Raw genomic sequence first — 27815 nt, 5'->3', positions numbered from 1 at the left:
GACCTCCTGCAAGTCCGAGGAGTGTTTTACACTTCACCACAACCTTCTTAGTTATTGTTATTGTTAAACGTCCAATATTTCCATCATACAAACATCAGTGGGTCTGTTTGTGTTTTTGAATGAACCAGTCTATTTGGATCCAGCTACTCTAACGCTAATTTTAATAAGAACTATGAGTTTTTAAAATTAGGAATTGTAAAGTAATCGTAAGGTGGGAACTAACTGCGATTTACACTATAGAGACAAAAATACTGGACCACATTACACCTACAGCAGCTGAAACCTGTGCCGTGCAGCTCCTGGTACAGTCTTTGTGCTGATGTTACTGCCAGAGGAGACGTGGAACCCTGCAGAGCGTTAGCACTTGCTGATCCCACTCCTTAATGTTATGAATTTTTATCTGTAGAACAATCCGTTCTTTTGACTACATGATTTTATACAAGCGCGGCAACAGGACAAAAACACCTGAATTCAAAGATTAAGAGGTGTGGCCCAATATTGTAGTTGATTTTACATAATTCTTTGGATTAACTTGAGTTTATTAGGCTACAGTGCTACCCACGGCACCATGGATCCACCCGCTTTGGGAGAAAAAACAAAAAATAGCAACTCTTTTAAGGTCCTTATCAGTCAAACCTTAAAACAGGTCTGTGGCCTGTTAGACAGCTGGGCAGGCCAGACTTCCTCAGGTCATGGACCAATGAATCAACATCTGTTTGCCACAAATAAAAGACTAAAGGAAGAGGAAGGGCAGGGGAGAGGAGAGGAGAGGGGAAAACAGGAAGCCGAAGGATTTTCTTCCTAGCTTTTATTGTATTGTGGACACTAGTAATGCATCAATATGCAGTCAGAGGAACGAAGTGTAGGTCTGCGGGATCAAATCCTTACATTCATCCACATATTGGATTGAGTCCAGTCTTTTTTTCTTAGACAAATCACTGCAATTTGCATTCACTCTACCTGAAACAGAAGACTGTGGTTGTAATGACAGAGCCAGCTTTGTGGCCGCTCTGTTGTTTAAATCACTGATTCTCTTCTCTGTATGACTGCAACATTTGTAGCTGGTTTTTAAGATCTGACATCCAGACAAGACTTTTGAAATGAAGAAAAGCAAAGTGCAAACAAATCCAGTCTAGCCTAATTTAACTAAAATTGATGTTGAAAATTAAGCTTGGAAAAACTTTTTGCGTCAGCACATTTTGCAGCTAAATACAAACGATTGTAGATGAGATGGATTCTGAGCAGCAACTTTTTCTGCAGTATATTCTACAATAAGTACGCATGTCATAATAAACGAAATTACCTTTAATGTCTTTAAATACTCTGGCATGGATCCAGAACACAATGACTAAGAAAATGAGTCATTTAGAGAAAATACACACTTCATGTAATAAAGGGTTTATAAACATAAAAGGAACAGTAAAGAGTAAAGACAGGGAGGTGTTTCCACTTCATGGCATGACATCGACGTGATTATGCGACACTGCTGTTTGTTACTGATGTTTTTAGTTTATTTGCTAATATCCTCGTTCAGGGTGCCCACATCTGAGAGCTAGACTCTTATTAAACGATTTATAGATGATGTTATTTAAATTTAAACAGAGGGTGAATGCACGCTTTTCCACCCTGGAGTGTGTGGGCTTTTAAAAAGCTTTATTTAGGACCGAGTTCAACAAGTTGAATTAAACACTGAGCACAGAGTAAGCTCAGACTGTAACGCCAAACCAACTCATCCAGTCAAGTCCAAAGCAGCAGGACTGAATGCACAGATGGGTTTTTATTTAAAAAATAGAGTCAGCATATTTTCCAGCACTAAAACAAAGAATGGCAGCCTGTTTGGTCCTCACAGCGAGTTCTTTTCCCCCTCAGAGTGTCAGAGCTCCCACGGCCACGCTCCTCATGAGGACCCACAGAGCCACTACGACCTGCCGGTGAACAGCCACATCCCGGGACACTACGACCTGCCACCGGTGCGCCGCCCCCCCTCGCCCTGCCCCTCCCCCAGGAGAAGCCCTCAGTGACACCGTCAGAGCAGCAGAGCAAATTGTTCCCTTCTGCTCGCTCCGAGGTTGATGAAGAAACGGCTAATTTTATCTCTGAAAATCAGAGCTGCAGACCACCAACACAGCAGGGGCGAGGAGTCTGTCCTGCCAGACGAACCTTTGTTTACAGTGGATGCTTTGCTTTCAACTAAACACCGCCCCCTTGTGTGCGCAGAGCGGTACTGGCGTCTCCGTCACAGACCTGTCATCCAGACTGAGGAGCCAGCAGGCTGTGTGGTGACGCCCGCGGGGCTTCAGCTGCTTTTAACTCCCGAGGGCAAAACCCACCAGAGGATTTGATGGCTAAAAGCAGCGACTTGGGAATGTTTGTGTGTTTGAACTCTTGTAAACATGCTGAAATATTTGTTTTCCACACCCTTTGCGTGCTGCTGATGCATTTTTAACGGGCCTCTTTTATCAGAGCTCGATTTTTCCTTCGTCTCGCTTTTCAGGGTTTTTATTTCGAGTTGAATTTCAGTGCGTTACATTTTCAACATTTAAAAAAAAAAAAAAAAGGCAGCTTCAGCTGAGAAAAAAGACGTCTTATGACAAACCAAATTTTATAAACAGAAAAAATACCACAGATTTTTCTTTTTTAACACCTGGAAGCCAAAGTGAGCAGCATTTTACAAAAGTTCATGTTGTGTTTTTTCAAAAAATAAATGCCATTTAAGGACTAAAGTGTGTTTCTTTAAAGAAATGTGGCTTATTGCTGCTGTCTGAAGAAAACTGTGTAAATACAGAAATGAATATATTGTCAGCCTCTGAGTATTGTTGAAGCGCAGCTCTTCTGTTCAAATAAAGATGCTGTTATGGGTCTCATAGGACACCTTATGAACTTCTTGTGTATATATTAATAGATGTTAAATGGTCAGTGTGAGTTTGGGCACAGATATTATGATAAAGCCATCAGTGCAGTGCCTCTTTTTGTCACAATTAAAGGGCCATTTCACCCAAAACACAAAGATTTTATTATGTTTCGGTTTGTTTTTTTAGACCTGGTGCCTGTGTTACCCATAATGCAATCTCTCTGAATGGATCGCCTTTTGAAGGATAGCCATGAGATACTCAGGCCAGGTCTTCTGCTGCTCATTTTTTACACATGCAAAGACAAAGATAATAAAAAAACTAAATGTGTTGCTGGCTGACAGATTTATGAGGCTGCATTTTGGGGAATTAGTTCGTTGACTGTTTATTGTAATTGAAGCACAGCTTGCTCAAACATGATTGGTCAATACAACTTCAAGAGGACTAGAAATGGAAACCTCAACATGCTGGGTACCAGAGCTCATCGTCTATAGATTTTACAGTCATATTTAGGTTATGGACGTTACCCTACTATGAGTGGATTGTGCATAGTGATTGATGACTTGACAGCTGCCTTTGAAGTGAATCCCAAATTTTAAGGACAAAGCATTAAACATTGGGAAGGCTGGATTACTGAAGATTGTGGGCCAGACAGAAGGCCTGAGCTCTATTGTCTCCATCGCTGGACAAAACTGTGGAGACTTTGGGTACAAAGCGGTGTTCAGAGATTCAGCGTCACGCGGCCTCCTCTGCTGCAGTTAAAGGTTTACAGAGTATTTGTCCAAATATGCAACAGCTCACACCCAGTCTTAAGACGTCTCCCTTCACCCTGACCTCACCACCAACAGGTTTCAGTGGAACTACTTTTTGTCAAGTTAGTCCCGATAAAAAATCATTGACATTTTTAATGATGAGAGTGGAAATGTAATGTGATTGGCTAAAATTAGTGGCGATTATTGAACTGTGTGTGTGTGTCTGGGGAGCAGACTGTAGTCCCGATTGTGTTGTGGTTCAGAAATACTGAAATTGGTGTATTAATGTAAAAATATTGACCTGTGAAGTTCATTTTCCTGTCAAGTTGTTAACAGAAGCCAAACAGGATGTACGTCGTGCTTTTAGTGCTACAATATTGTGCAGTCATTTATTTTTGAATGTAATCCTGGGAACATGTGTTTGTATGATGTAAATAAAAACTCTCTGCACTTTTCATGGACTCGACCTTTTTCAATAACAAGGAAATAATCACAACCGTCACTCATTGGAAAAAATACTTTTTACTCAGCATCGCTTTAGAAAATAAATTGCATCAAAGTGTGGCTTTAATGATTTCATGATCTCACACAAATCTCATTTCAAGAACCTTTAACATTAATGGCTTTGGGTGATATCTTTAAATCTCAAGCCCTTCAAAGGATTCATGAGATCTCCACCAAGACTCGAGGAAGGCCGGAGTTTACAAAGACCTCACAGTGTGTTTGTGCATCTGTGGTTGTAGCGAGTCCTTGTTACTCTGGTTCTTAATTACACCCCTGACGTTTCGATGACCTGATCTGAAGCATTATGTTGTGAATATACTGCACAACTACAGTTATCATTTCTCATCACTTTACATGTAGACATTTGACAACTACAAGATTTCTGTTAATACACATTTATAATGTAGACGTCATTTCTCTGATTGTCAGTGACTTCATGAGACACGCTGAGCATCAAACTACCTAAAAAGCACAATTCAAACCATAGTTAGGTTTACATATTTGTTTTTCTCCTGTCTGTAGCTTTTCTGTGCATCTAGCCCAGTTTTGAAGAGATATCAGACTTCTCTTCAATATGTTGAAATTAAAAGTGCCAAAAAACATTTGAAAATTCAGCATCAATGTTTCCAAAAATCATGACCGGGTCATACTACTGAGCAGTTTGATACAGGAAGTTCTTTCTTTGTACGACACTACATCTGATGCTTTCCTCACTCTGCTGGATAAACGCTGCATCTTCCACTGACGAGCAGCTCATGTCAGCTAGCTGCACGCTACTTTCGGTTGGTGGATGAAGTTAGAAAGAAAGTCGTTCCTACAAGAAACTGTTCATAAAAGGTCTGTAGATTTTTTTTGAGTACCAAGGTCATGATTTCTGGTTTGTTCAAATGCATTTTCCAGTACTCTGAGCACCACAACATGAGTTGCATTATATTAACGAGAAGGCGGACATCTCTGCAGCCGTCTCCAACCCTGGAAACACCAAGACAGCATTAAAGGGCAGAGGACAAGTTTCATTTTAGGGGTGAACTGTCCTTTTGTGGCCGAAAAATTTAAAAAATTAAACTTTGCAGAAATTGCCTCTTTTTTTTTTTAAGTATAAAAAGAAAAAACCCCACACAAAAACAATACCACGACAGCTATCAAGTATCTTCCACAAATGCTTTGATATGCTTTCCACTGGAGTATAAATGAGTTAAGCTGCCAGACTAGACTACAAATCTACCTGCTGTGCATAACTGGCAAAAAGCAGTGCATGAAGCCAAAGCTACAAAGTCACACAAACCCCTCAATCTGACAGAGGTCCCAAAATCAGATCAAGGGATTTGCAAAGTCGGTAAAGCTTAGAGGAAAGAAAGAAAATTCAAAGCCCTTATGACCAGCTTTTAGGAGCAACACGGATCGGAGGACAGCTGACGGTCACAAGACTCCCATATGAAGCATGTGAGCGGGAAAAACAAAAACTGCAGATGTTGCCTCTGAAGGCACATCTGTATTTCTAATCGGTTAAACAGTCATGTCCAAAATCTACTGCAAATAGAAACAGAGCCTATTAATATATACTCTCTATATATGGCACCCAATCTATCAAAAAACAGTACCTTCTGCTGACATTCCCCCAGGTACAAAATAAACCTCTCCCATCATGATTAAACGCACTCAAAGCCAAGAAGCACTTAACCAGACACATTACCCAATAATTCCCTTCTTTCTTTAAACATTCCAAAAACATAATGAATACATTCATTGGGGAGCGAGCCGTGTACATATATTCATCTCAAGTACTCATTTTCTCTGTGTGCACCACAGCTGCCCGACAGCATCACATAGAAAACATATCATCACCCCGTTTGTTTAAGGCTAAGGTGAAAAAAAACAAACAAAAAACCCTGAGCTTACATCGCTTTGGCTTTCTCTGGAGACTTTTCCTACAATATTTTATCCATAAATATAGCACAACACTGCTCCAAAAAATGTTTTAGTTGTAAACATTGGCTTTAAATAAAGAATTGATCTGTTTGATGGGAAACAAACATGATTAACAAAGTCCAGAGGAGCCATCCTCCTCTCGCCTGTACGGCTGTTTTCCTGATAGGGTCCACTAGCTGTGCGTGTTGAGTGTTGACAGCCTGGCCATTAAATGTGAAACCCCGTCTCGGATCGAAGCACAAGCCCTGGTCACTGGAGCTGTGTGTGTGTGCGTGTGTGCAAGCAGAGCGGAGAACAGCACGAGTAAACAGCAAACATGCAGTAAAATAAGCTGAATATACAAACTTGAAAGCTATATGTGAAAATCCTACGCCCTCTGCCAAAACCTCAAAGCAAATCTAACCCGCAGAATAATCTGAATACAAAATAAGACACAATCATATAAAAAAATAAAGACAAACATCCCGACGGTAGAAAAATCATTCTCCCCTGTGGGCTGCAGGAGGTGCTGGGTTCAGGTGAGGTGCTGTCTGGTTTTTACATGATGGAGCAGTTCTCCGGCTTCATGCGGCCCTGAGGAGGAGACGACAGGAATATTTGATTTTTGTTTAACAAAAACAACTATTTGTGTAATTCGACACCAAATGCTTCATTTGCGGTCCTGATGCTTAGAATACAGATTAATAAAGGTGACTTTTTATTGATAGTGAGTCTTTACGAGGCGTTAAAATGGGAGCTGTGGGGAAAACGAGCGCCGTGTTTCTGCACTGAAATTGTGCAGCTGAACTTTAGAAATGTCCTTTTTTAAAAGCCACATGTCTCAGTTTAAATCCGATTTCGGTTTCGCCTCTTGCTACATTATCTTCTGAAGCTTTTGGTAAATTGGGGGAAACAACCGTTAAAAGTGAAATGAAAGAAGCCGTTTGTTCAGCCCTGAAGTGGTGGAGGACTTGTGTTCATCATTCAGCATGGGTGGGCATTTCCAGGCCTCGAGGGCCGGTGTCCTGCAGGTTTTAGATCTCACCCTGGGTCAGCACACCTGAATCAAATGATTAGTTCATTATCAGGCCTCTGGAGAACTATAAGACATGTTGAGGAGGTCATTTAGCCTTTAAATCAGCTGTGTTGGATCAAGGACATCTAAAACCTGCAGGACACCGGCCCTCGAGGCCTGGAGTTGCCCACCCCTGGTCTAGAGTAACAGAGAGATTGATACAGATTGATGCATGTTCAAAGTCTCCATAAGCTTACTCTGCTCCACCACCACCACCACCTCCTACCTGCATCTAGGATTCTGCTGCTCTGAGCACCATCATGAGCAAATCCACACACATCCTGTTGTTTCTCATCACCTCAGTGTTTGCTGTTTCTGTGATCATCATTTATGTTTTTGCATCTAATAATAATTCCCAGTCTGCAAAGTGAAAAGTAACATTTTTTTTTTGCTCATGTTTGATGTTTGGGAATCTGTCAAAATGCAGCGCAAACCAAAAATTTTCTGCGACTCTAAACTGCACTTTGTATCATAAAACAGTTCTTGGGAAATAGAGAGAGGGAGTATTTGCAATCTTGGATCCCATTTAAACTCCAATTTTGTTGATTAGTAATTAAATTAACTGCAGATGCCACACGCCAAAAGTCTGTTTCAGATGCTTAAACATCTTACAGTACAGAACTCCAAAACATGTGGAACATCTGGGCATTATTGTGCAACAGGAAACTCTAAATTTATAGATGAATAAGCAAAAAAACCCACACATGTTGTCCGTTTTCTGTGCGTAGTCGCCGCCAACAATTTTAATCACTAATAGAACCAAATATTATACGCTTTGATCCTAAAACACAGTTATTAATGATGCTGTATAATTGCTGCAGGGATGTTTTGACTGTGGAGTACCTGTCTGGGCTCATTGGTGCCCATGAAGTAGGAATGTCCTGGGAGGCCTTCAGCTAGACTGCTGCAACCACCGGTGCGCTCCTTCGGCTGCCCGCAGGAGTCGCACATCACCTTGCGGCTGCGCAGGTTGTACTCGTTGTCTGTGCCGCTTGTGCTGTGAGCTCCCTGCAGAGGGCGGCACACATCAGTTACTCAACTGCTGCTTAACTGCTTAGTGGTCAGGTTACTATAGACTGTATATAAAAGATGGGCAGAGTGTTCAGGTCTGAAAAGTGAAGCTTAAGCCTTAAACCTGCATCCGGTCAGCAGGGGGCGCCTCCTCTGGTCGCAACAGGAAGTCGGATTGTTTTGAGTCTTATTTTATGATCTCGGTATTGTTTATTACATCATTTTTAAAATTAATACAGAATAAAAGAAGGTGGGGTTAAAGGCGTGGCAGCTTTGAGTAACATGCTGAACAGAGTAACACAGGAGGAATTTACCATGTCATCATCTTCATCATCGTCATGGAACAGGGTACGGGTCACTTTCCTCATGGCCATTTCCTGATGGCAAATCAAATAAACTCAAGTCAGACACTGCAGTTAAAAAGAAGAAGAAAACTTTACAATACAAAGTGAGTGAAGTCGGACCTCTCCATTAGCACTGATGAGGGAGGTCTGCAGCAGGTCGCCAGTACCCCAAGAGCTCTGGCTCTTCCACACCAGGTCAGTGGGTGGGTTGTGGGTTCCACCACCAGATGCAGCCCAGACCTGTAAAAGTCAAACATCAGAGAATTTGTAAACTGCACTGAACCAGTGAAGGACTGAAAAAGGAAGCAAAAGGAATATCTGCCAGCTATTTTGTGCTTTTTGAGGTGATCATCTCAGTCAAATTTCTACTTGTCTTGATTTTCCTTTGATACATTTACACTCGTTGAAAACTGAAATACAACTTTACTGTTTTGGGGCTTTTATCGATTGTGTTTGCAACAACAACTGCTGGCTGTTTGTAACCATGATGGATTCCACGTGTGTCACCCATTCTGCTCATTTTCAGCTCCATAATCTTATTCTTCAACTCCGCCAGAGAAGCTTTCGACGATTTCCAGCTTAACACGTATTTAATCTCATATTGAGCTTTTTTCATGCATGCACCAGTTTGTCCTTATATCACTTTGTTTTTACTTCATTTATACACAACTGGTCTCTCTAAACTGCTAAAATGTTTGTGAAGCATTAAACAGAAATTCTTGTGCTGACATTCAGTGTTTCCCATCTTTCATTTACAACATTTTGAGCCACTGGCAGGAAAGGTGAGAAGTAATTCATCACAACATGACTAAAACAAAAATGGCACCTTCGAAGCATCGCAGCATCATTAGTGTCCAAACATATTCACAGAGTCTCTAAAAAGAGGCAAAGAAAGGAAGAAGGCTTGGTGTAACGTACAGTCACAGTCCCGCCGGCCTTCAGAGTGAACTTGTGGGGAAACTTGTAGATGATTGGGGTTGAATTCCCAACCTGTCTCTTCACTTGCCAATTGCCCAGTGATTGGTCCTGCATAAGAGAAAGTTGGAGAATGATGATTAGGCAGAGTCACAAATAATTCACCTAAAGACACTGGAAATATTTTTTATAGCAGAGGTGAGGAACTCCAGGCCTCGAGGGTCGGCGTCCTGCAGGTTTTAGATGTGTCCGTGATCCAACACTAATCATTTGATTCAGGTGTGTTGACCCAGGGCGAGATCTAAAACCTGCAGGACACCGGCCCTCGAGGCCTGGAGTTCGCCACCCATTTCGGTGTGCTTGTATAGTAATGCACAATCTCAGCTACCTCATCAGCCTTGTTGCTGAGACGGATGTATCTTCCCTCCATATCAACCTCGTCCACCGTGATGCGTCCACTGGCCGAGGCTTGCTGACTGATGCGAGTCTTGGTCACAGTGTTTCCTGTCACGCTGGAGGTCTCGCTGTCATTGTCGTTGAGGCGGCGCTTCTTTGAGACGCTCATCCCAGAGGAGTTGCGGCTGCTGGAGGCAGCGGCGGCGGAGGAGGAGTGGTGCACCCGGGTGGTCTGAGAGTGGCCTGAGCCAGAGGTCCGCGACACCGTGACTTTTGTGGGTGGAGGACTGGGTGACAGACGCAGCCTGGGGAAAGATGGTGGGAGAGGATACATACGAGGTGAGTGAGTGTGCAAATGCACCTGCTGGTTAAGTGCCAGGATTACATCCTTACTGCTCGGGTACTCCATCAAACCTCATCAGGTTAAAGACAGTCAACAGCCTCGTGTCATAATCGCCATATAATTATATCTCTCACTGATTCTGCACCTTGTTCTCCGTTTGTTTTTTTATGATATTAACAGACTGTGGTACCAATGCCAACAACACCCTGAACTCATATGGTCCCATATCGTCCTTTTTACTTTATATGTTGTATACTATAAGAAATAAAACTCGTGCCCAACACCATGAAATTATCAGAAAACTGTTTCCTGAGGTCACGGATAAAGTGAGCAGCAGGGTCATTTTCTCAAAAACCTCTATACAGTTTGCCTTGTTTTCATAATCACACATGCTGCCCCCTGCTGGCCATCAGAAATAATACAGATTTTCTACACGTTATTAATAGGTTTTGTTTTTTTATTTCATATTTAGAAAAACTTTGTTTCTGGTGCAAGCTCTTCACATGTGATACAAACGGCTGCAATGAAACAGATTTATTCCAGGATGAAATGCGGCTCTAAACTCTGTCTGTTAGCAGCTCTCCACAAGAGACTCATGTCAAGACATTCAGGTCAGCCCTTCATGAGGAGGAGCCGATGAGCTGTATTGGCTGGATAGCAGTAGGTTACCTACAGCGACATAAAAGCCACATTAATTTTGATTTGTCATTAGAAAAAAAAACAGGCCCAAATCACATTTGAAGAATATCTGAGTTATGCTCTTCAAACTCATGAAAAACTTTCATGAAAAATCCGAGTCAAATAAGAAAATGAACAATATATAAACTGAACGAAACAAATTGAGCTCTCATGCAGATATTTGTGACTGTAAATATACTTCGGTCAGTCACGTTTCACCGGCGTTGCTGGCTGCACGCCATTAACTTTCTCTTTACCTTAGTTATGTTTTGTCCTGTCTGTCGTCTCTTTGTCCCTTTTTCCGCTTGTGTTTTCTTCTTATCCCAAACAGATGGCCGCCCTCCCTGAGCCTGTTTCTGCTGGAGCTTTCTTCCCTTTGAAAGGAAGCTTTTTTTCCCCTTCCCACTGTTGCCAAGTGTGCCCTGTGATACGAGTGGCAACCTGTCCAAGGTGTACCCCACGACCCTCCCTCTGTGGGTGTGGATAAGTACTCGGATTCCTATGTGTCCCTGAAACTCAGCTGTTGTTGGTAGTTAATTAAAGTCAATTTGGCATTTTTCTTGGTTTTTGTTTACTTTATATATCACGTCACGATGCACCTCACAACGCCCGTACTGAATGCACTGATAAACACACTTCATATTTATAATAATATTCTACTTGCATGAGTCCTTGTGATATTTGTTTCCTCCGCACAATCAGCCAACAGTCCCGCTGGGTGATGAAGTAAGGCTCGCTGTTGGCATTTCAGCTCGACCAAATGCTGCGGTGCATGGTGAAACCATTTTTTATGGCTCTGACGAGGTGTTTAAGGGCAGGGTTTTAAAATAGAAAGAGTACTTTCCTCAAAGTTAGAAGGACTCTATTTACACCCTCGTTACGCTAAAAAAGAGAAAAAGGAAAAAAGAAAGACAAACAGCCCCAAAGCAAAAGCACCAAAAACAAAATGAACCCAAGACTGGTCCACAGGTGTCCACCTGCAGCATGGCAGTGACTCTAATTGGTTATTTATTACACTGCTTGGAGCACAGAAGTCCTCGCCGAGGTTATGGAGCGCTGGGTTCAGTTTTCACTCGTTATCCCCACAAACCAATTTTTCACTGACTTGTTAGTGCTCCCTCTTTTCCCATAACAACTTCTGGCCTTGTGGGCATCTACATGGTTGTAGAGCTGTTTTACAAACAACCTCACCTCTCCTCCTCTCCCTCCAGCAGCTTCCTGTAAGCATGGATCTCCATGTCCAGGGCCAGTTTGATGTCCAGCAGCTCCTGGTACTCATCCAGCTGCTGCTGCATCCGGGCTCGGATCTCAGTGATATCCCGATCTTTGTCCTCCAGCCGTCGCCTCATCAGGTCGCGCTCGCGTGTCAGAGCCTCCTCAAGCTCCCGCGTCTTGGCCTCGCTTGCCGACAGCTGATTCAGAGAGAAGACGCACAAAGGACGCCCAGTTACATTTTCACCACTGCTTTGTCTTGGATCCGAGAAATCCACCTGATGGTTAACAATCCACTGACACGCTGCGAGTGGAAGTACCTGTTTCTGCAGCTGGCTCAGCTGGCCTGACAGGCTCTCCATTCGGATCCGGGTCTGCTGCAGCTCTTCGTGGGCAGCTCCCACCAAGCTGCTGTTCCTGTCAGCTGAATGACGGGCATTTTCCAACTGTCGGGCAGAGAGAAGAGGCAGTCAGCTCCCAGCAGGGCTCAACTACAGCAGAAAAACTACACTGCTTCAGTCTGACCTTCTTAATAAAGCTCGAATGAACAAACCCAAATAAAGTTATTTCAAAGTAATGGGATGAAGGAGCATTACTTATAAAAGAAACTAAACCACAAGGCCCGCCATAACCACGGTCACAGTAACAGGACAGTTCACCCTTTGGTCTGTAGTGCTTTAAATCCATCTGGGTTCTTTTTGTACGAGTTGCTCAGTTTTGGAAATATCAGCTGTTACAATGTTGACCTTTCCATCTAATGAATCTGAGTAACACTCAACTCGTGGGGCTGAAAAGGTAAAAAGAATGAAGTATAATAAATACGACACACACCCCACAATAATGTAACAACCAAAAAAAATGTGTCTCTTTCCTTCTATCTACCAACATCGACAGTTAAAAGCTCGCCAGCAGAGCCGCCTGATCTGTGCAGGAAGCAAACTGAGCATCTGAAAAAAAACACTCCTACCTCGTGTCACACCTGGAATTCAAAGGGGATTTTTTCCCTCATAGTGTTGCACTAAAGTAACTGTTACTGACCACATGGATGTTATTTTCATATCAACAGGTGTTTTCTACAAACAGGTTTTCTTTCAACTTACTGTTAAGATCAATTTCTGCGACTGCAGAGCCCTCAGTTATCTCAGTGTGTGTGTGTGTGTGTGTTACAGAAATTTGTAAAGGTAAAGCTTAAAGTTGCAAATTATGTTGAAAATTGGAACATTAAAATGATTAAAATGTGATTTTTTTCAATATCACTAATAACAGAAAAGTACAATATATATATATCCATTAAATAAATTTAACTTTAATTTTTTTTAGCCCTAAGCATCTTACTGTTTTGTTCTTGGATGTCAAAGTTCATACAGGTTTGAATGTAATGTCCTGTTTTTATCTTCGTTCACAGAATCAGCAAAATCTTCTTCTACCATTTTGTAAGAAACAAACATGATCTGTTTCATAGCTAACAAAACCAAAGAGATCTAAAATCCTACAATGTGTTGCAAACGTCTCCGACACATTTCTCAGATGTTTTATTTAGTTGCTGATCAGCATGAGGATACTCCACCTCTGCCCGTGTACAGGCCACGATGTGTCATTTCTTTTAGTGTGAAAAGAAAGAAATTGTACAGTTTGGCCATAAATGTTTACATCCTGTCATAATGTTACAAGCATGAGCATCTCATCACAGGTAGATATACCCTTCCTTCTCCACAGTGATGCGATTGGTGGGTAAAAAAACAAACAAAAACAAAACAAAAAAAAACAGGTTGGACCATGACAACACAGATGGAACGCCTTACAGGCCAGATAAAAAAAAAAAATGTTTCATTTCGGCTTCGCTTTTAATGAATATACTTGTACACAAAAATGAAGCATTTTGTACGCTAAGATGGTGACAAATGAATTCTTTGAATTATATGAAGTGAAAATGATGTCATACTTTGACTCTAGGTGGTGACAGAACCGTTTTCCCAGGCAGAGAGCAAATTACCTTGGAGTTGTAGGTCTTCTCGATTTCCTCCTTGTAGAGGCGGACCTGCTCCTCGTGCTGGCCTCTAAGGTCAATCAGAGCCTCGGCGAGCTTGCTGTCGAACTCCTGCTGCCGCCCGCTGTCAATCTCCACCATGCGGGTCTCAAAGCGACGCTTGGAGTCACGCAGCTCCTGCAGACAGAGGCGACGGTGTAAGATACAAACACATGTAAACTCAGAGTGGCAGTTCCCATCCTTGTTTGATTTTGTCACGCGACTTGTATGAATGATGCTCGAAAAAGACTGATCCGCACTGATGTTTGGTCCATGCACCATAAACAATAATACAGTCACCAACTGTTAAAAAAAAAACCAAAAAAAAAAAAAAACTGCCCTTGTCAATTAATGTAATTGTATTAATTAATTGGTTGCTGTGCACGAATTCTTTGTTCAGAGGGCCAACAGAAAACAAATCTCCAAGATATTCCTCATTTGGAAAAAGCACAAAATTGCCAACTTTGGGAAATGAACATTTCAGCTCTATTATGGCATCATTATATCTGCTCTTTCTGTGCAGACTTCTATCTGTTCTGCATTACTAGAAGGAGAAGAAACAGCTCTGAGACAGATCTGAAGGGAAACATGCAAAAACAACAAGTAGGTGGTTGGAAGCAAATCAATATCCTGTGGAAACGATGAAAAGTAGGACAGATTACTGAGACAGCTCTGTAAAAATAGAAGTGCTAAGGTGAAGAGCGGGAACCTCGTTGTAGATGTTCTTCTGGAACTCCAGCTCCTCCTTCAGGGTCTGCAGGCGGTTCTCGGCGTCCACTCTCCTCAGCATCTCATCCTGCAGCTGCCTCTTGGCATCAGCCAAGTTTACTTCCAACTGGAAAGGACACACGAAGAGAGAAACGAGATGAGAGAAATGATTTTTAGACGAAGCATGTAAGCACACAAAAAGAGATCTAATACAGAACAAGGTCCAATCTGTGCTGCTTAATCTGTGAGCCTCTCTTAAAGAAAAACCTTTAGTTCCTTGATTTGGCCAGTAGGTGGAGCAAGGCCACAACCTCAGGAGTAACGTTCATTGATAAAACAAATAGCAAAAGATGCAATTTTGTCTGTCTCGCCTCCACATCCTCATTCATAATCAGCTGCTGGAGGGTTTACATAAAATTACCAACTCCACTGGGGTATTTCTGCTTTGAGATCAGCACCACACAGACAGCCAAAGAGGCTCTGCACTCCTCTGACTGCTGTTCAGCTGATAAATAGCTTTAAACAATCCGTGCAGGTCTGCAGATATTAAAGAGCGACTCCTGCTTTATCGGTGCAAAATGGGCAGTAAATATCCAAGCAGCCTGCACGGACATCTCTCTTCCATTTGCAAATTTCAGGCTAAGCTTCAAACCGCAGTCTACTTCTTTGCCTATCAAATCGCAGCTCAAGGGGGCGGGACAGAACGCACATTGGTGTTTGTGGGATTTTCCCCATTTGAGACCACGAATAAACCACTTCTGAGAGGTACGCTAAACCACAGGACCACGAGGCTTTCACTGTCTTTCATTAATGTAGAGGGAACTTCTTTTACTTTGATGCTAAAGCAACAGAGTAAAAGAAGAAAAAAAAACTGAGCAGTAAATAACCAACAATTCAGACTCCATAAAATGAAATGTACTCGTCCTGCCCACGTTAACCATGTAAGACTTAAGTTTGGATAAAAATGTCTTTTACCTTCGCCAGCTGGGCCTTGAGGTCCTTCACCTCTGCCTCCAGGGTTCGCTTCTCCCCCAAGGCAGTGCTGAGGGCAGCATCTTTGGAGTTGAGCAGAGCTTCTAAGTCCCTCAACCTGACCAGAGCTGCCTCCAGGTCAGACTCCTTCTTGGTGTTCCTGTGACGATAAGGATGACAGGATGTCATTTATAGATTTTTTTGGTACTTTATGTGTCGTTGTTATGTATTCTAACTGTGCTCATCATATCCCTGCTGATAAATGTAATTTTATTCCCCACAGACAAGCATTTTATCAGCCTTATTGAAGCACTACAAGTGGCCGCATCCAGTACTGAGAAAAGAAGCTAATCAAAAATGCCAAAAACTGCAGTTCTGCTAACCACCACTTGAGGCTGGTCCTGAAAGTGAGTCGATCCCCACAGATTCTCATGTTGCAGAAATAAACACAAGTTAGCTCTCCATCCTCTCATCTAAACACTCACATTAGGTCTACAGCCTCTTATAATCTAAATCATTTTAAAAAGGTGCAGCTGTGTTAGAGGTGCTATATAAAACAAAGCTGCCTTGCCATCCATGGAACAGTTTTTGTAGGTGACCCAAGAAAAAGAGGAGAAATAAATAAGAGAACAAATATAAATGCTTTCTATAAATCAACTTCCACTTAGGCTATTGTCTGTATTTCAGTGGAGAAGGTGAAAGAAGGTCCTCACCACAAATCCTTCCATGTAACAGAAGGTCACAGGCATAACATTAAATCCAACATATTTTTTTATTAGGCCATTTATTTCTCTATGTATTTATTTAGCTGTCGACTGGTTTATTACCCTCCATCAGTCCATCAGTTAATGTATTTGGTAACTTGCAGTATAGATTTCCTGTTAGCTTCCATTCAGGTTAAAATCTACAAAGTTATAAAAGGAGAATCTGTTCTTTATCTGTGCCGAGCGATAAATAGCACCAAAGTACACGGCAGTGAGAGAAGCTGTGGATGACACGCTGTGCTGTTATTGGACTCCCAAACTACACATGAACTTCTCTCTGAGACAACCTGTGGCGTTTTTAGAGAACTCGTGTTTGTTCAGAGAACTGTGTGAGGGGAAAAAGTAAAAGAAATCTTGGAACTGCCTGTGGAAAAACTATATATTTCCAGCACAACGTGAAGACAGGGGGCGGGTTGGACAGAGGCTCATGCACGACTGAGGAGGAAATGGGCTCCCTATTATTCTATTTGGCCCTGTGGGCCAGGCTTCATTGTCACTAATAATGACCATCTGCTGCAGGAGAAGGCTTCCAGGCTGCTCACACAGAGTCCTCTAGTCATGGACTGCAGGCTGTTAGGAAAGCCAGTGTATGGAGAAGCAGGCAAAAAGACACACAGATACCCCACAGCAGAGTGAACTGACGGATATAAACTCCAAAGCAAAAATGCATTTATGACACAGCAATCAATATCCGTTACTGCTTTCAATAAAACCCAGGACTTCTTTTTAAGAGGATGAAAGCGAAACTTTGTTTTCCTGAAAAAAAGAGCCAAAACAAACAGCAGGCCAACCGAAAAAACATGCATCACAGGCAGAAAGCGGAAAACCGAAGCGGATTTAGGAAAAAAAGAGCCTACAAGACTGATTATGTTCAGATTTTAAAAAAAAAAAATTTTAAAAATGGAAAAAAAGAAGCAGGAGGAGGAGGAGGAGGAGGAGGAGGGCCGCCCAGTTTCTGATGGGCCCAAATCAAATCAGCGTCCTGGCTCGGCCTGCTCACAAACACAGACATACGCAGCTCAGGGAAGAAAGCAGAGACTGATTCACACGTGCTCTTTAAATAACACTCTGGGAAAAAAAATAATCATCAAAATTCTGCAGCACAACATTTTTTTATTGTTGCTCATGAACACAGCATTTCATTCTTTATGAACAGCTGAGGAATCAAAGAAGATTTTTCACTGTTTTCAGATCTGTTGGTTTTTTTGTTTTGTTTTTAATATTAATAAAGATATTATTGAACTGAAGTGCCTGATGTTCAGACCACACATCGCTTTCTATAAACATCACAAATACTTGCTGGAGTTAAAAGCCTTGCTCATGGGCAGCTTGCCTTTCTGCCTTTCTTTGAATCAACCTCTGATATGACTGCACCAGAGTAGGAAGGAAGAACGATATCGGTTCCTGCTTATGTGTCGCAACTATTTGTCATATTTGACTTGTCAAAGAATGACTTCATGGCTCAGGTGTAGTGCAGCACAAAATGCACTATTAACACCTACAACAGTTGTTGGCCCAACAAAGTTATTGCCTCATTCTGACATGTCAGTCATCACAGAGCTCCGAGCTTCTCCCACTGGACAGATTAGTAACTCGTGTAAAAAGAGACGTGACAACTGCTATAAAATGTCTTAATGGCTTATACTGTTGTGACTGTAATAACAATAATATAGCTTAACAACATGAGGAGGTGCCATGCTCCTCGAGGCTCATATACGTTTCTGGAAACTTATTTACTAAAGTCGCTGCTTTATGTTATTGTGGGATATTTTAAATTCACCGCAATGCTCATTAACATACCCAGTGCACGTCTATAAAAGAAAGAAAAATAACCCAAACATGGCTGTAATGAGAGAAGGAGACAATGAGAGGTGTGTTTTTCATTTCACTTATAAACTCATTTGTTTACAGCTGGAGATAAACATTACCAGAAAGTATGCAGCTCTTTGTCTGGATGTTAATATTTTCTCCAACAGACTGTTTTAACAGTGTGACTCTGCAGCAGACGAGAGTGTGTGTGTGTGTGTGTGTGTGTGTGTGTGTGTGTGTGTGTGTGTGTGTGTGTCTGCTGTGACATTCATTAAGGCTAATGGGCCCAGTGGATCAGCTTCAGCAGTGAATTAATGGATGGATGTGCCTCTACTGTATCAACATGCTGCTTTGCAGTTTGTATTGTCCTCGCACATAAAAGAATAAGAAAAGCTTAGAGCTAAAAGACTTGCAGGCCGGGTGTTTGATATTGTGACTTTATACTATAACTAGATTATATATGAACTGGGGTGATTGTTAAGATGTTGGGTCACCCTGTGCAGCCAAGTTGTCACAAGTCTACTGAAAGTAGTGCTCTTGTTTTGTTCTGGTTTTAATCCCTCGTAGACACAAAAGCAGGTCAGTGCTGACAGCATCCATGCTGATGTTTAAAAAAAAACACAAAAAAAAAAAAACAATGATGATTTTTTTTCCAGTTTGTTTTTGAGATCCTCAAAATCAAAAACTTCTTCCTTAATGTGAACAAATAATAAAAACAAAAATAATTTGACATAACAGATCCCAGGTCCCTGATATCTGTAAATGGCATTTAAATGTTGATATGAGTCAACAAAGACAATAATGGCTCGGTATATTTATAAAACGCATTCAAATAAAATGTTTGATTAAAAGGAGAAAACAGACGTTACAGAAAAAGAAAGCATTTTTAAACTTTGTACAGTTTGACTACGTCCATCTCTCCTTCCAAAGAAAGGTTCCTTCTTGCAAACAGCTCAAATTCCTGACATTCACATTCCTTCAAGCAGACACTAAATAGGGCACAGCAGGAGGGGAAAACTCAGGAGGTCACGAGCACGCTCCATCCATCATGTAACGTACGGGTCCGTGGCTTAACCTCTCAGGACCTTCCTATAAAAAGGGAGACCAGCACCAACACGGACACACATGTGGTGGTGTTGATGTTTTTATTATTACCACCCTCATTAGGTGTCCTTAATTCGTTTAGAGACTCCTCATACTGTATGGATGGAGGCATATACACTCAAACCAGGCCAAAAGGATTGTTTCTAATCAAAACAGTTCAAATGTATGTTCTTGATCACAGTTAAGTCTTGTTTGATTGTTATTGATTTAACGATGGCCCTATTTTGTCTCTGATAAGCTGACTACATGTGAATGCAGTGTCCTTTGACTTTCAGTCACATCCAGCCAAGGTGCTCAACCTAAGCTTTCAAAACGTGACCAATGGCTGATTTCACCGTGTCGCCATCTTTTATATACAGGCTGGAGATCAAAGTCTGCAGGCTAGATGTGGCAGAATGAATTTAATCCCATCTACTAGATAATCGAAAGATACCCTTCACAGGCTGAATGAAAATTTCTGCTGGTAGCACTCTGAAGCATTTCTGTACAGAAATTTCACAGTAATCCGATTGCTGCTGAGATACTTCAGTGTGAAGCAAAGTGGTGGAGTGAAAAAACATACAGACACTCACGAGAATCCCTAATGGCTTGGGAAAACCCACTTATTTAATTACTTTATAGCAGCTTCTGTACTGTGCAACGCTTTGAGGGACTAAACCAAAAACTCACAATAGGATCGCATTCAATAACGGTTTTATTAAATGAGTATTGTCAGTGGCTTTGAACAGGGAGGTGCAAAGGTGCACATTTGTCTGCAAAACTGCAACTACTACTAATTTACTCACATTTCTCTGAACGTAAAAACTTCGAGCACAATTTCAGCTTTAAATAGGCAAAAAAGGCACGCATGTGAGGTAAAGAACGTTTGAGCCGTTTGCACTCTAACTTCACTTCCTATTATATGAACTACAAAAGAAAAAGGAACTAAGTAATTATTTTACTATAAGTCAGGAACATTAGGACGCAGGATTAAATGGCACGACTGACTCATCCCGACTACAGTTATTATAGTCAAACTCTAATCTACGTATTACAATTAGATGAAGTTAAGTGAAACAAAGAAATATATAAATAAATAAATTACATTAAATAATGATGATTTTAATAAGAATGATTTTATGAACTACAAAAGGAAATTTCTTTAGTTTTAGTCTTTGTTAGTTTTGCTAAATTTTTCAAAGCGACCTGTATAAGCAGGTTCTCATGGATTCATCCCTGCTTATAAATACTGATTTGAGTGCATTATAACATCAATTCTGAACTTTTTACATTTTGCATCTGCAGAAAAATGAAAATAATTCTATGTAGAATTTTTAAAAATGCCAAAATTTCCACTGACATGAATGAAAAGTACAACTAAAAACATTTTTAATGGTAAAAACTGAACTAAAATGAGAAAACCCATCTGGGAAATTAAGTAAAAAGAAACTGAAGTGAAAATAAAAATTGCAAATTAAATACACTCCAATAACTTTGCTCCTGGGAGGTAAGATTGGCACCTTGACTATAAGCAATTTTTTAAACTGAGAAGTTCTGACACACAAAAAAAAACAAAAATATTGCAAAAGCTATTTTTCCCCCTGATGTAATCACAAAATCAAAATCACAAACTGGAATCAGAAGATTACTGCATTACAAAACGCATCTCAATGATGCGCTTCTCTGACTGGGACCTCTCCAGGATGCTGTTGCTGGATGTCTGCTAAAACAGCCAGCGGTGCCTGTGGAGGATGGAACAGCATTGGAAAACCTCATCTGTGTGGCTTTGTGGAGTTTAAGTCTTCTGCAATGCAAAAATTGCAAACATGACAGAGTACGTGCATCTGTGGACCCAACGTCTGCATATACGACCTCAGTGTGTGCTAATGTGAAATGTGCATGCCGGTCCCTCCACGTTCATGTGCGATCTGTCGTGTGTGCTCTTCATGCAGCCGTTTGCTCAGAATTACAGGTTCATATATAAATTAGACAGCAAACACATAAATATTCAATCTCTGAAGACTCAAATTGTTCTCAGGACACATGTGGAGAAACTCAGCAGTTATTTTTAAGAAACTTATAATTAATATTTACAACATCATCAGCAGGGGAATAAGCAAGGTGGTACTGATCTAACAGCTGAGCAAACAAATGCAGATTCGATTAAAAGTTTTATATTCTGCAGAGAAAAAACAATTAGATCAAAAACTGAATTTTGTCAAGCTTTCTTCTTGTCTCTAGACAGTAAAACACTTCTTTTTATTTTATTCCACACATTAATACCTACAGCCTAAAGAAGAAGGGAAAAACATAAAATCGTAAAAAAAAAAAAAAAAAAAAAAATGGTATTGTTTACGTTTCAGCTCTTTGGAGGAATTTCATTACACATGATTTAAAACTGGCACATGCTGAGGCACAGAGACAAAATGGGAGCTTTTCAGTGGAGTTGGTGTGAGATGGGGGAGAGTAGGAGATGGTGGTGTGAAATGGAAATACAAAAAAAAGACTGAGACAACAAGAAAAAGAGAAAGAGGGGGAATAATGGAGACAAGAAATCTGAGGAGGAGAAGGAGGAGGAGGAATGTGTTGGCTCCGCTCCGAGCCTCGAGGATGACTCACAGCTATCTTTGTCCACCCCAGTAACAAGAAACGAACTCCGCCTCACGGAGTGAAAGAGAGAAAAAAGCCCGCCGTGTCTCTCCCTCCTCCCCTGTTTTGCTATGCCGTTGCCATGGCAACCAAGGCCTTGTCGTCAGGCCTGCTAGCGTGCACATTTCCAGCACGCTGTGGACGCAGTGGAATAAAAAGGTGTAGAGTTTTCTGTGCAGATTTTCAACACACCTCAGGACTTTGAGTGTGGTGCTTTGTTGCGTGCAGCCCCGAAGGAAAGTCTAACCTTCTATTCCTACAAGCTATGAAGGAAAAATGACTGTGACCAGAGCCAGAAAAGAGGCTATGCAAAGACCTTTATGAGGCCTATAAATCTGGAACTTAAATTTAGACATTTTATAGAAGAAACACATTTAAGTATGGAAAGAATTTGGTTTTTGTGGCGCAGTGCGCAAGATACAGCACAAGCAGTGTTTCTGTGTGTCGCTTGCAATTACTAAAAGAAGGCAGAAAGCTCAGGGACCAGAAACTAAAGCCAAAGCAGAACCTGCAGCACCTCCAACAGCCACTTGAGGCTGCTCTGGAGATTTTTTAATTTTTTTTAAAATTAACAAATTATAACCCAGCTGGGGTTAGTCAGGCATTATTATGGTTGTGAGAGTTAGCTGTCTGCTAGGCTTCAAGTCGCACTTGTACTTCTGATGTCCTTTAAAGCGCTGCTAAAACAACTTTTTGGCTTTTAATTTGGCTCCTTCGGCAGTTGGTGGGTGAGCAGTAAATAAAAGCTAATGCAAGTTACCCATGTGTGCAGAATGTGCTGTTTTAAGAGACAAAATATTTGAGACTGTACAACGTCATTGTCTAATCTCTCCATGAACTGAGCCGCCTTTGTTTTTCCTTCTTTGCAGTGATCTGGCAGCCTGGATCATTTTCCTGGCTGCGCACAATCAGATTAAAAGGTTGGGGGCCTCCTCATGCAACCCTTTCATCCATCCATACTGACAGTTCTGAATTTGTGGTTTCTGTAGTATTGGAAAAATTTAACAAAACAAAAAAAAAATCCATAACATCCGTTTCCAGAAAGTCTGGCTTTCATCTGCTGGTAGCACACTCTGTGTGTGTTCATGTTTAAATTAATGACACAAAATCAAATGGTTACTAAACTCTAAAAACAAGATTTTTTAATGTTATTTTTCTGTCATTTGTGCTGAAGAAAAAAAATATCCACAAGCCCTCCAAATTCCTCGCAGGAAACCTGGCCAACATATTGCTTCTATGTAAAGTAGCTGCAGAGGCTTTAGACAGCAGCGTGCACACACCGACAGCTGGGAGCTGCTCACTACGACTGCAGTGTTTACAGGAGCAGCTCCCCTGCAGGAGTAGGGGCTTCAGCGCTTTGCACACGTGCACATCAGAGGCTGCAGGAGGAAACCCACTGAGGTTTTCCCTGTTTAAACCGCCAACTTATGCAAGTGTCCACCAAACTATATGGTATGCTGCTATATAAACACAGACACACCCCCTTCTGCAAAGCTTGCTACGGTCTGTGTGGGTGGGGTTTCCTGATGACTCACTGCTCAAACACAGAGGAGAAATTGGGGGGCAGGAGGAGGGGGATCTTCCACATTCCCTATAGGCCATCTAAAATGTTCCCTTTTCCTTTTATAGCCCAGTGTTTCCTTTTTCCAGCTTCACCACGTTTAGTTTAGCAATTCACAAAGCCACTTTATGTGGAGAGCACTGTGGGGAAAAGGTGACTAAGAGGAAGGTTGGTGAATAATGAGGCACCAGGAAAACATGCCAGAGTACAGCATGATCCTCTGCTAATGGCCTTTAAAATAAAAACGCTTTTTATTATAGCGCCTGTATCCAAATGTGCTTTTGGTTATGACTTACTTTCAGAAGTCAAATGTTAAAATAGCAACAAATAAAAATAAATAAATTGTTTTGTTCAAACAAAATTTAACTGCATAAATTATTCTCCAAAGGCGACTTACTCATCACAACAACCAGCTGAATCCCGGCCAAAGTCAAATCATTTGAAGTTTCCCGCATCACTGAGGAAACAGTTTCTCGGTTATCCAGCACAAAACAACACGCAGGTAAAAATCGAAATAAAGCCCGATTTCTGCCTTTAGCAGACATCAAAGAGTTGTTTTCATTTCTAGTCTTGTGCACAATAACTTAAAGTGTAGAAACGGTAATTACAGTAAATCCACACACATTTAAGAAGCTGGAATCTATAATTACAAATAATCCATCAACCCATAAACAATTTCATTCTTCTGCCTTACGTCTCTCACTGACTGTCATGATGGCGGCCGTCCTGGATGTGAAGCAGTGTGTGTGAAACCGCATCCTGTACTCATCCTTAAAATAAATCAAAACCTTAAATATTTTGCTCATTTAAATGAACTACAGATCAGCAGAAATGCTGTGGTGGCCGTTACGCGCGTCCCTGAAATGCCCAGCCCAGACATGACATGAACTGCTGAGGTAACCACAATGAGCTGAACCACAATCACATAACATCAGATATGGTAAAAATGGCAACAATGCGAACACAGCACCTATCATTTACTGCCACTCATCTGCCACTCTGTGGCACTAAAACTATGTGGTGCTACACCTAAATGAAAAATGCACCAGTGCAACCAATGTAAAAAGTTAGGACTGGAGGCCTGATTTATTATACGCTTTTAAAACACGCACTAATTGTGGACATGTAAATGCAACTTTGAACTGGTTTGGCGTGTGTGAGGAACCAGACGGTGTTCTGACACGTTCACACGTATAGCAGAAGAGTTTCCCTGCAGGCTCTGAGATGATATCAGATACGACGGTTGTTGAAGAGAACCTCGAGTGTGGCCTGTGAAACAACAAAGAAAAACTCTGCAGCCTTCAGCCTGATGGTTCGAGTCAGCTCTGCAGCATTTTGTGAAACTTTCTATTGCTGCATTTTTCAGTGAAACAGGCTGGTACTTGACTGTTTCCTGTGTCTCTTCTGGGATGAAGAACACAATGACAGGGATTGTGTGTGTGCGCGCGTGTGGGATAAATCAGCAGAAACCGTCAACAATGCGGCCTTTGCCAGAGACCGCCCGTTCGCATCCACATGTGGCAGATGGAAACAGAGCTTTTAGTGTTTGCTTTTTCACAGCAAAGCAAATGGTGACCATGGCTAATCGGCTTCAGAGAGCCAAGAGACGTTCTCTCGTATCAAACTCGGTTTTGTTTGAGCTGTCACCAAAGCAAAATTTGCACGTGGAAATGAGTTCCACGCACTCGCTTTGTCTGATTCGTGCCTGCAGAAATTTGCATTCGCTAAAGCTCAAACACACCATCAGTCAACAAATGAAGAAAGAGAGCGGAGTCCCGCCCGTCGACAGAGCCTGTTAGAAAGTCTGTGTGTGAGACCGCAGACACCAAAGAGCACATGAAACGCCTCTTGTTCCCCTTTGCACGATTAGTACATGACTCATCAGTGGGTGAGTCAGATGCTGGTCGCTGCTCTTTGTGTCAGCTTTTACGCTAACTCTTCACTGGTGTTGAATCAGAACAACTCACACGATAAAGAGCAACGCTGGTACACGACTGCCTCTTCTGCCCCTTGCTTTCAGGGGTTTTTGCAGCCATCATTAAACAAAAAGCTAAATAGATCTTAAGATAAGATTACGAAGAAGCGTTCATGTTCTTTACTATTCAGCGCTTCCTGTTAATCAGACCTGTTAGACGTGTGAATTCCAAGTAAAAAAAAATTAATAAAATCACAGCAGTCCTCCTTCATTAGCTTGCAGGCATTCTGACAACAGGTTAAAGTGCTTTGACTAAACAAGACTATCCTGCTGCTTCACAAGACTTCTTGCAACAAGTCGATCAAACACTTTATTGCATCCAGCCCGAACTGTGCGACAGTTATCATCCGGCTGAGTCCCATTTTAAGTAAAAAGAAAAAAGTCTCAGCCTCATATAGGCATCAAGTTGTAACAGCAGGCTGTTTCTAGTTGCTTCTCCAGCTGCACTGACTTACAACGAAAACGCCAGAAACAGCTATCGTTAGCTTTGAGCTAAATAAAACCCATGTGGACTTAATGAGTCAGGGTTCTGTAGCTTGTGCTAGCGTTTAAGCGGGTAAAAAAAGAAAGAATTTATTCTTGGAGTAAAACCAAGTTGAGGTTGTGGGACGAGTCTAGCGACTGGGTGCTCTCACGCAAAACAGTAAGAGGCTGGTACCGTCGGACAGGAAACACAGGAGCGCTCGCTGTGAGTGTGCAACAGATCAAAGTGACAGAAAAGGAAGAAAAGGCGGGTTTGCTTCAGGAAGACTCAAGTAGTGCCAGGTGAGCTCTAAAAAACAACTCTGCTTCCAGTGATTGTGTAAACTCTGATGCTAGCAAGCCACACCCATGTGCCACAAGTTACAAAACACAAACCAAAACATGCAAACTATTTCCCAGTTTGCCAGAATCGTGTTTGTAAAAAAAAAAAATTTAACGGCCACTTCTGTCACACGCAACAATGCAAAAGCAGTTCACACATACGGAACACAATTAATGATACTTTTAAATGAAACTGGTCAGCTTCTTGAACAATAAGAGCACTGCAAGCTAAGATAAACAAAATCAAGATGGCAAAGCTTGGCTTCCAGTCAGTCCTGAGTCCTAATAAACAAACGCAGCAGTTAATGCAGAACATATGAGCCTGATAGTTGAACGAGATCCCTCACAAACTCAGTGCCCTGCTTAGATTATACAGCACAACTGCTCCAATTTATGTCAGAGAAAATGAGATTTTACAGGTCTGGAAACTGAAGCATTGTTACATAAGTAACCAGGTGGGAATGGAACGGTGCAGGATGAAGAGCGGCCACTCAGTCTACGTCCCAACGGGAAAGTCTTTGGGCAGAGAGAGAAAGCGAGCTAGAGACACAAAGACACAGAGAGAGAGCGAGAGACTCTTTGGTGTCCCACCATCTTAAAGCGATTTAGCCTGTCCATGTGCGAGTGACTCATCGAGGGTTTGGCTGCCTCTGCAGGCTCTGTGGAAACTTTCATTCTATAAACATCACTAAAACACACAGAGTACGACAGCCTGCCAAAATCTCAGTTTGGTACCAAGTTCTGGTCCACTGAAGTCCAAGGCCGAGTCTCTCATTACTCGCACACCAATAAAGCCAGCAGAGAGCTGTGTAGAGCGCCGTTCAGCACATTTACAGGCCTACTGCATCTGTTTTCCATCACAAAGTATTCTGCGAGGGCCCGAGAGAACAAAACACCACCAGCACTCACAAGCTTCATCTGCAGAATATCTGCATCAGAAAAAATGCAAATTTTCAAGAAGTTTGTCACTTTTCTGATCTATGCGATTACACATTTATGGGATTTTCCTACTTCTCAAATGAAAAGTTATGAAGCTTCATATCAGGGATTTGGGAGACTAATGATTTCACTGCTAAAGCATAAAATATGGTTTTGTCAAAGTCGCTGGCACTGCGTAGCTGTCCCTTCACTTCAGCCCACAACACACTAGACTTGGCAGTACTGGGATGCTCATAAATACTCGTCAGCATCACGTTTAAATGCAGGACAAAAGGGTAATGTTGTAACAGGCCGTATTTGAAACCAAACCAAGATCTTTCCGCAAAGAAACCATTCAGTTTTTAGTGCCTCAACCAAATCAGACTGAGTCAAAAAAAGCAAAACAGGAAGTGTGGCTGTAAACAACCACACCTACAACTCTACTCGGGGCTCTTTAAGCCTCTAAAGGTGACTTATTATGCTCATTTCCAGCGACGTGTTTTCACTCTTCTGCTTTGCATCATTCACAGTTCAAACTAATCGTGTTTATCATTATACT

The 27815-nt window shown here is 41.7% G+C and overlaps 2 protein-coding genes across 4 annotated transcripts in view; one reads left to right on the top strand and one right to left on the bottom strand.

The window, feature by feature from the left end:
- The window catches only part of pear1 (platelet endothelial aggregation receptor 1), a 60129-nt gene extending 56073 nt beyond the window's left edge, over positions 1-4056 (top strand). Inside the window, exon 23 of the mRNA XM_085423885.1 lies at positions 1870-4056. Coding sequence (XP_085280011.1) covers positions 1870-2021 — 152 coding nt within the window. The 3' untranslated portion in view covers positions 2022-4056. The remainder of the gene's footprint in view (positions 1-1869) is intronic.
- A 48-nt stretch (positions 4057-4104) lies between these two features.
- Positions 4105-27815, bottom strand: part of LOC146659917 (lamin-A-like) — a 40096-nt gene continuing 16385 nt past the window's right edge. For all 3 annotated transcript variants that reach the window (XM_085423886.1, XM_085423888.1, XM_085423889.1), the window contains 11 exons: positions 15697-15853; positions 14723-14848; positions 13981-14151; positions 12308-12433; positions 11967-12187; positions 9747-10059; positions 9362-9469; positions 8564-8683; positions 8414-8476; positions 7932-8096; positions 4105-6607 (listed from right to left, as the gene is read on the bottom strand). In XM_085423886.1, coding sequence (XP_085280012.1) covers positions 6572-6607; positions 7932-8096; positions 8414-8476; positions 8564-8683; positions 9362-9469; positions 9747-10059; positions 11967-12187; positions 12308-12433; positions 13981-14151; positions 14723-14848; positions 15697-15853 — 1606 coding nt within the window. In that variant the 3' untranslated portion in view covers positions 4105-6571. The remainder of the gene's footprint in view (positions 6608-7931; positions 8097-8413; positions 8477-8563; positions 8684-9361; positions 9470-9746; positions 10060-11966; positions 12188-12307; positions 12434-13980; positions 14152-14722; positions 14849-15696; positions 15854-27815) is intronic.

The sequence above is a fragment of the Rhamphochromis longiceps genome, linkage group LG11 (assembly GCF_057381845.1).
Source record: "Rhamphochromis longiceps isolate RC_006_pf linkage group LG11, R_longiceps_female_GT1.1, whole genome shotgun sequence".
Classification (NCBI taxonomy): Eukaryota; Metazoa; Chordata; class Actinopteri; order Cichliformes; family Cichlidae; genus Rhamphochromis; species Rhamphochromis longiceps.
The sequence above is the reverse complement of the archived record's forward strand: the minus strand, read 5'-3'. Positions and strand labels throughout refer to the sequence as shown.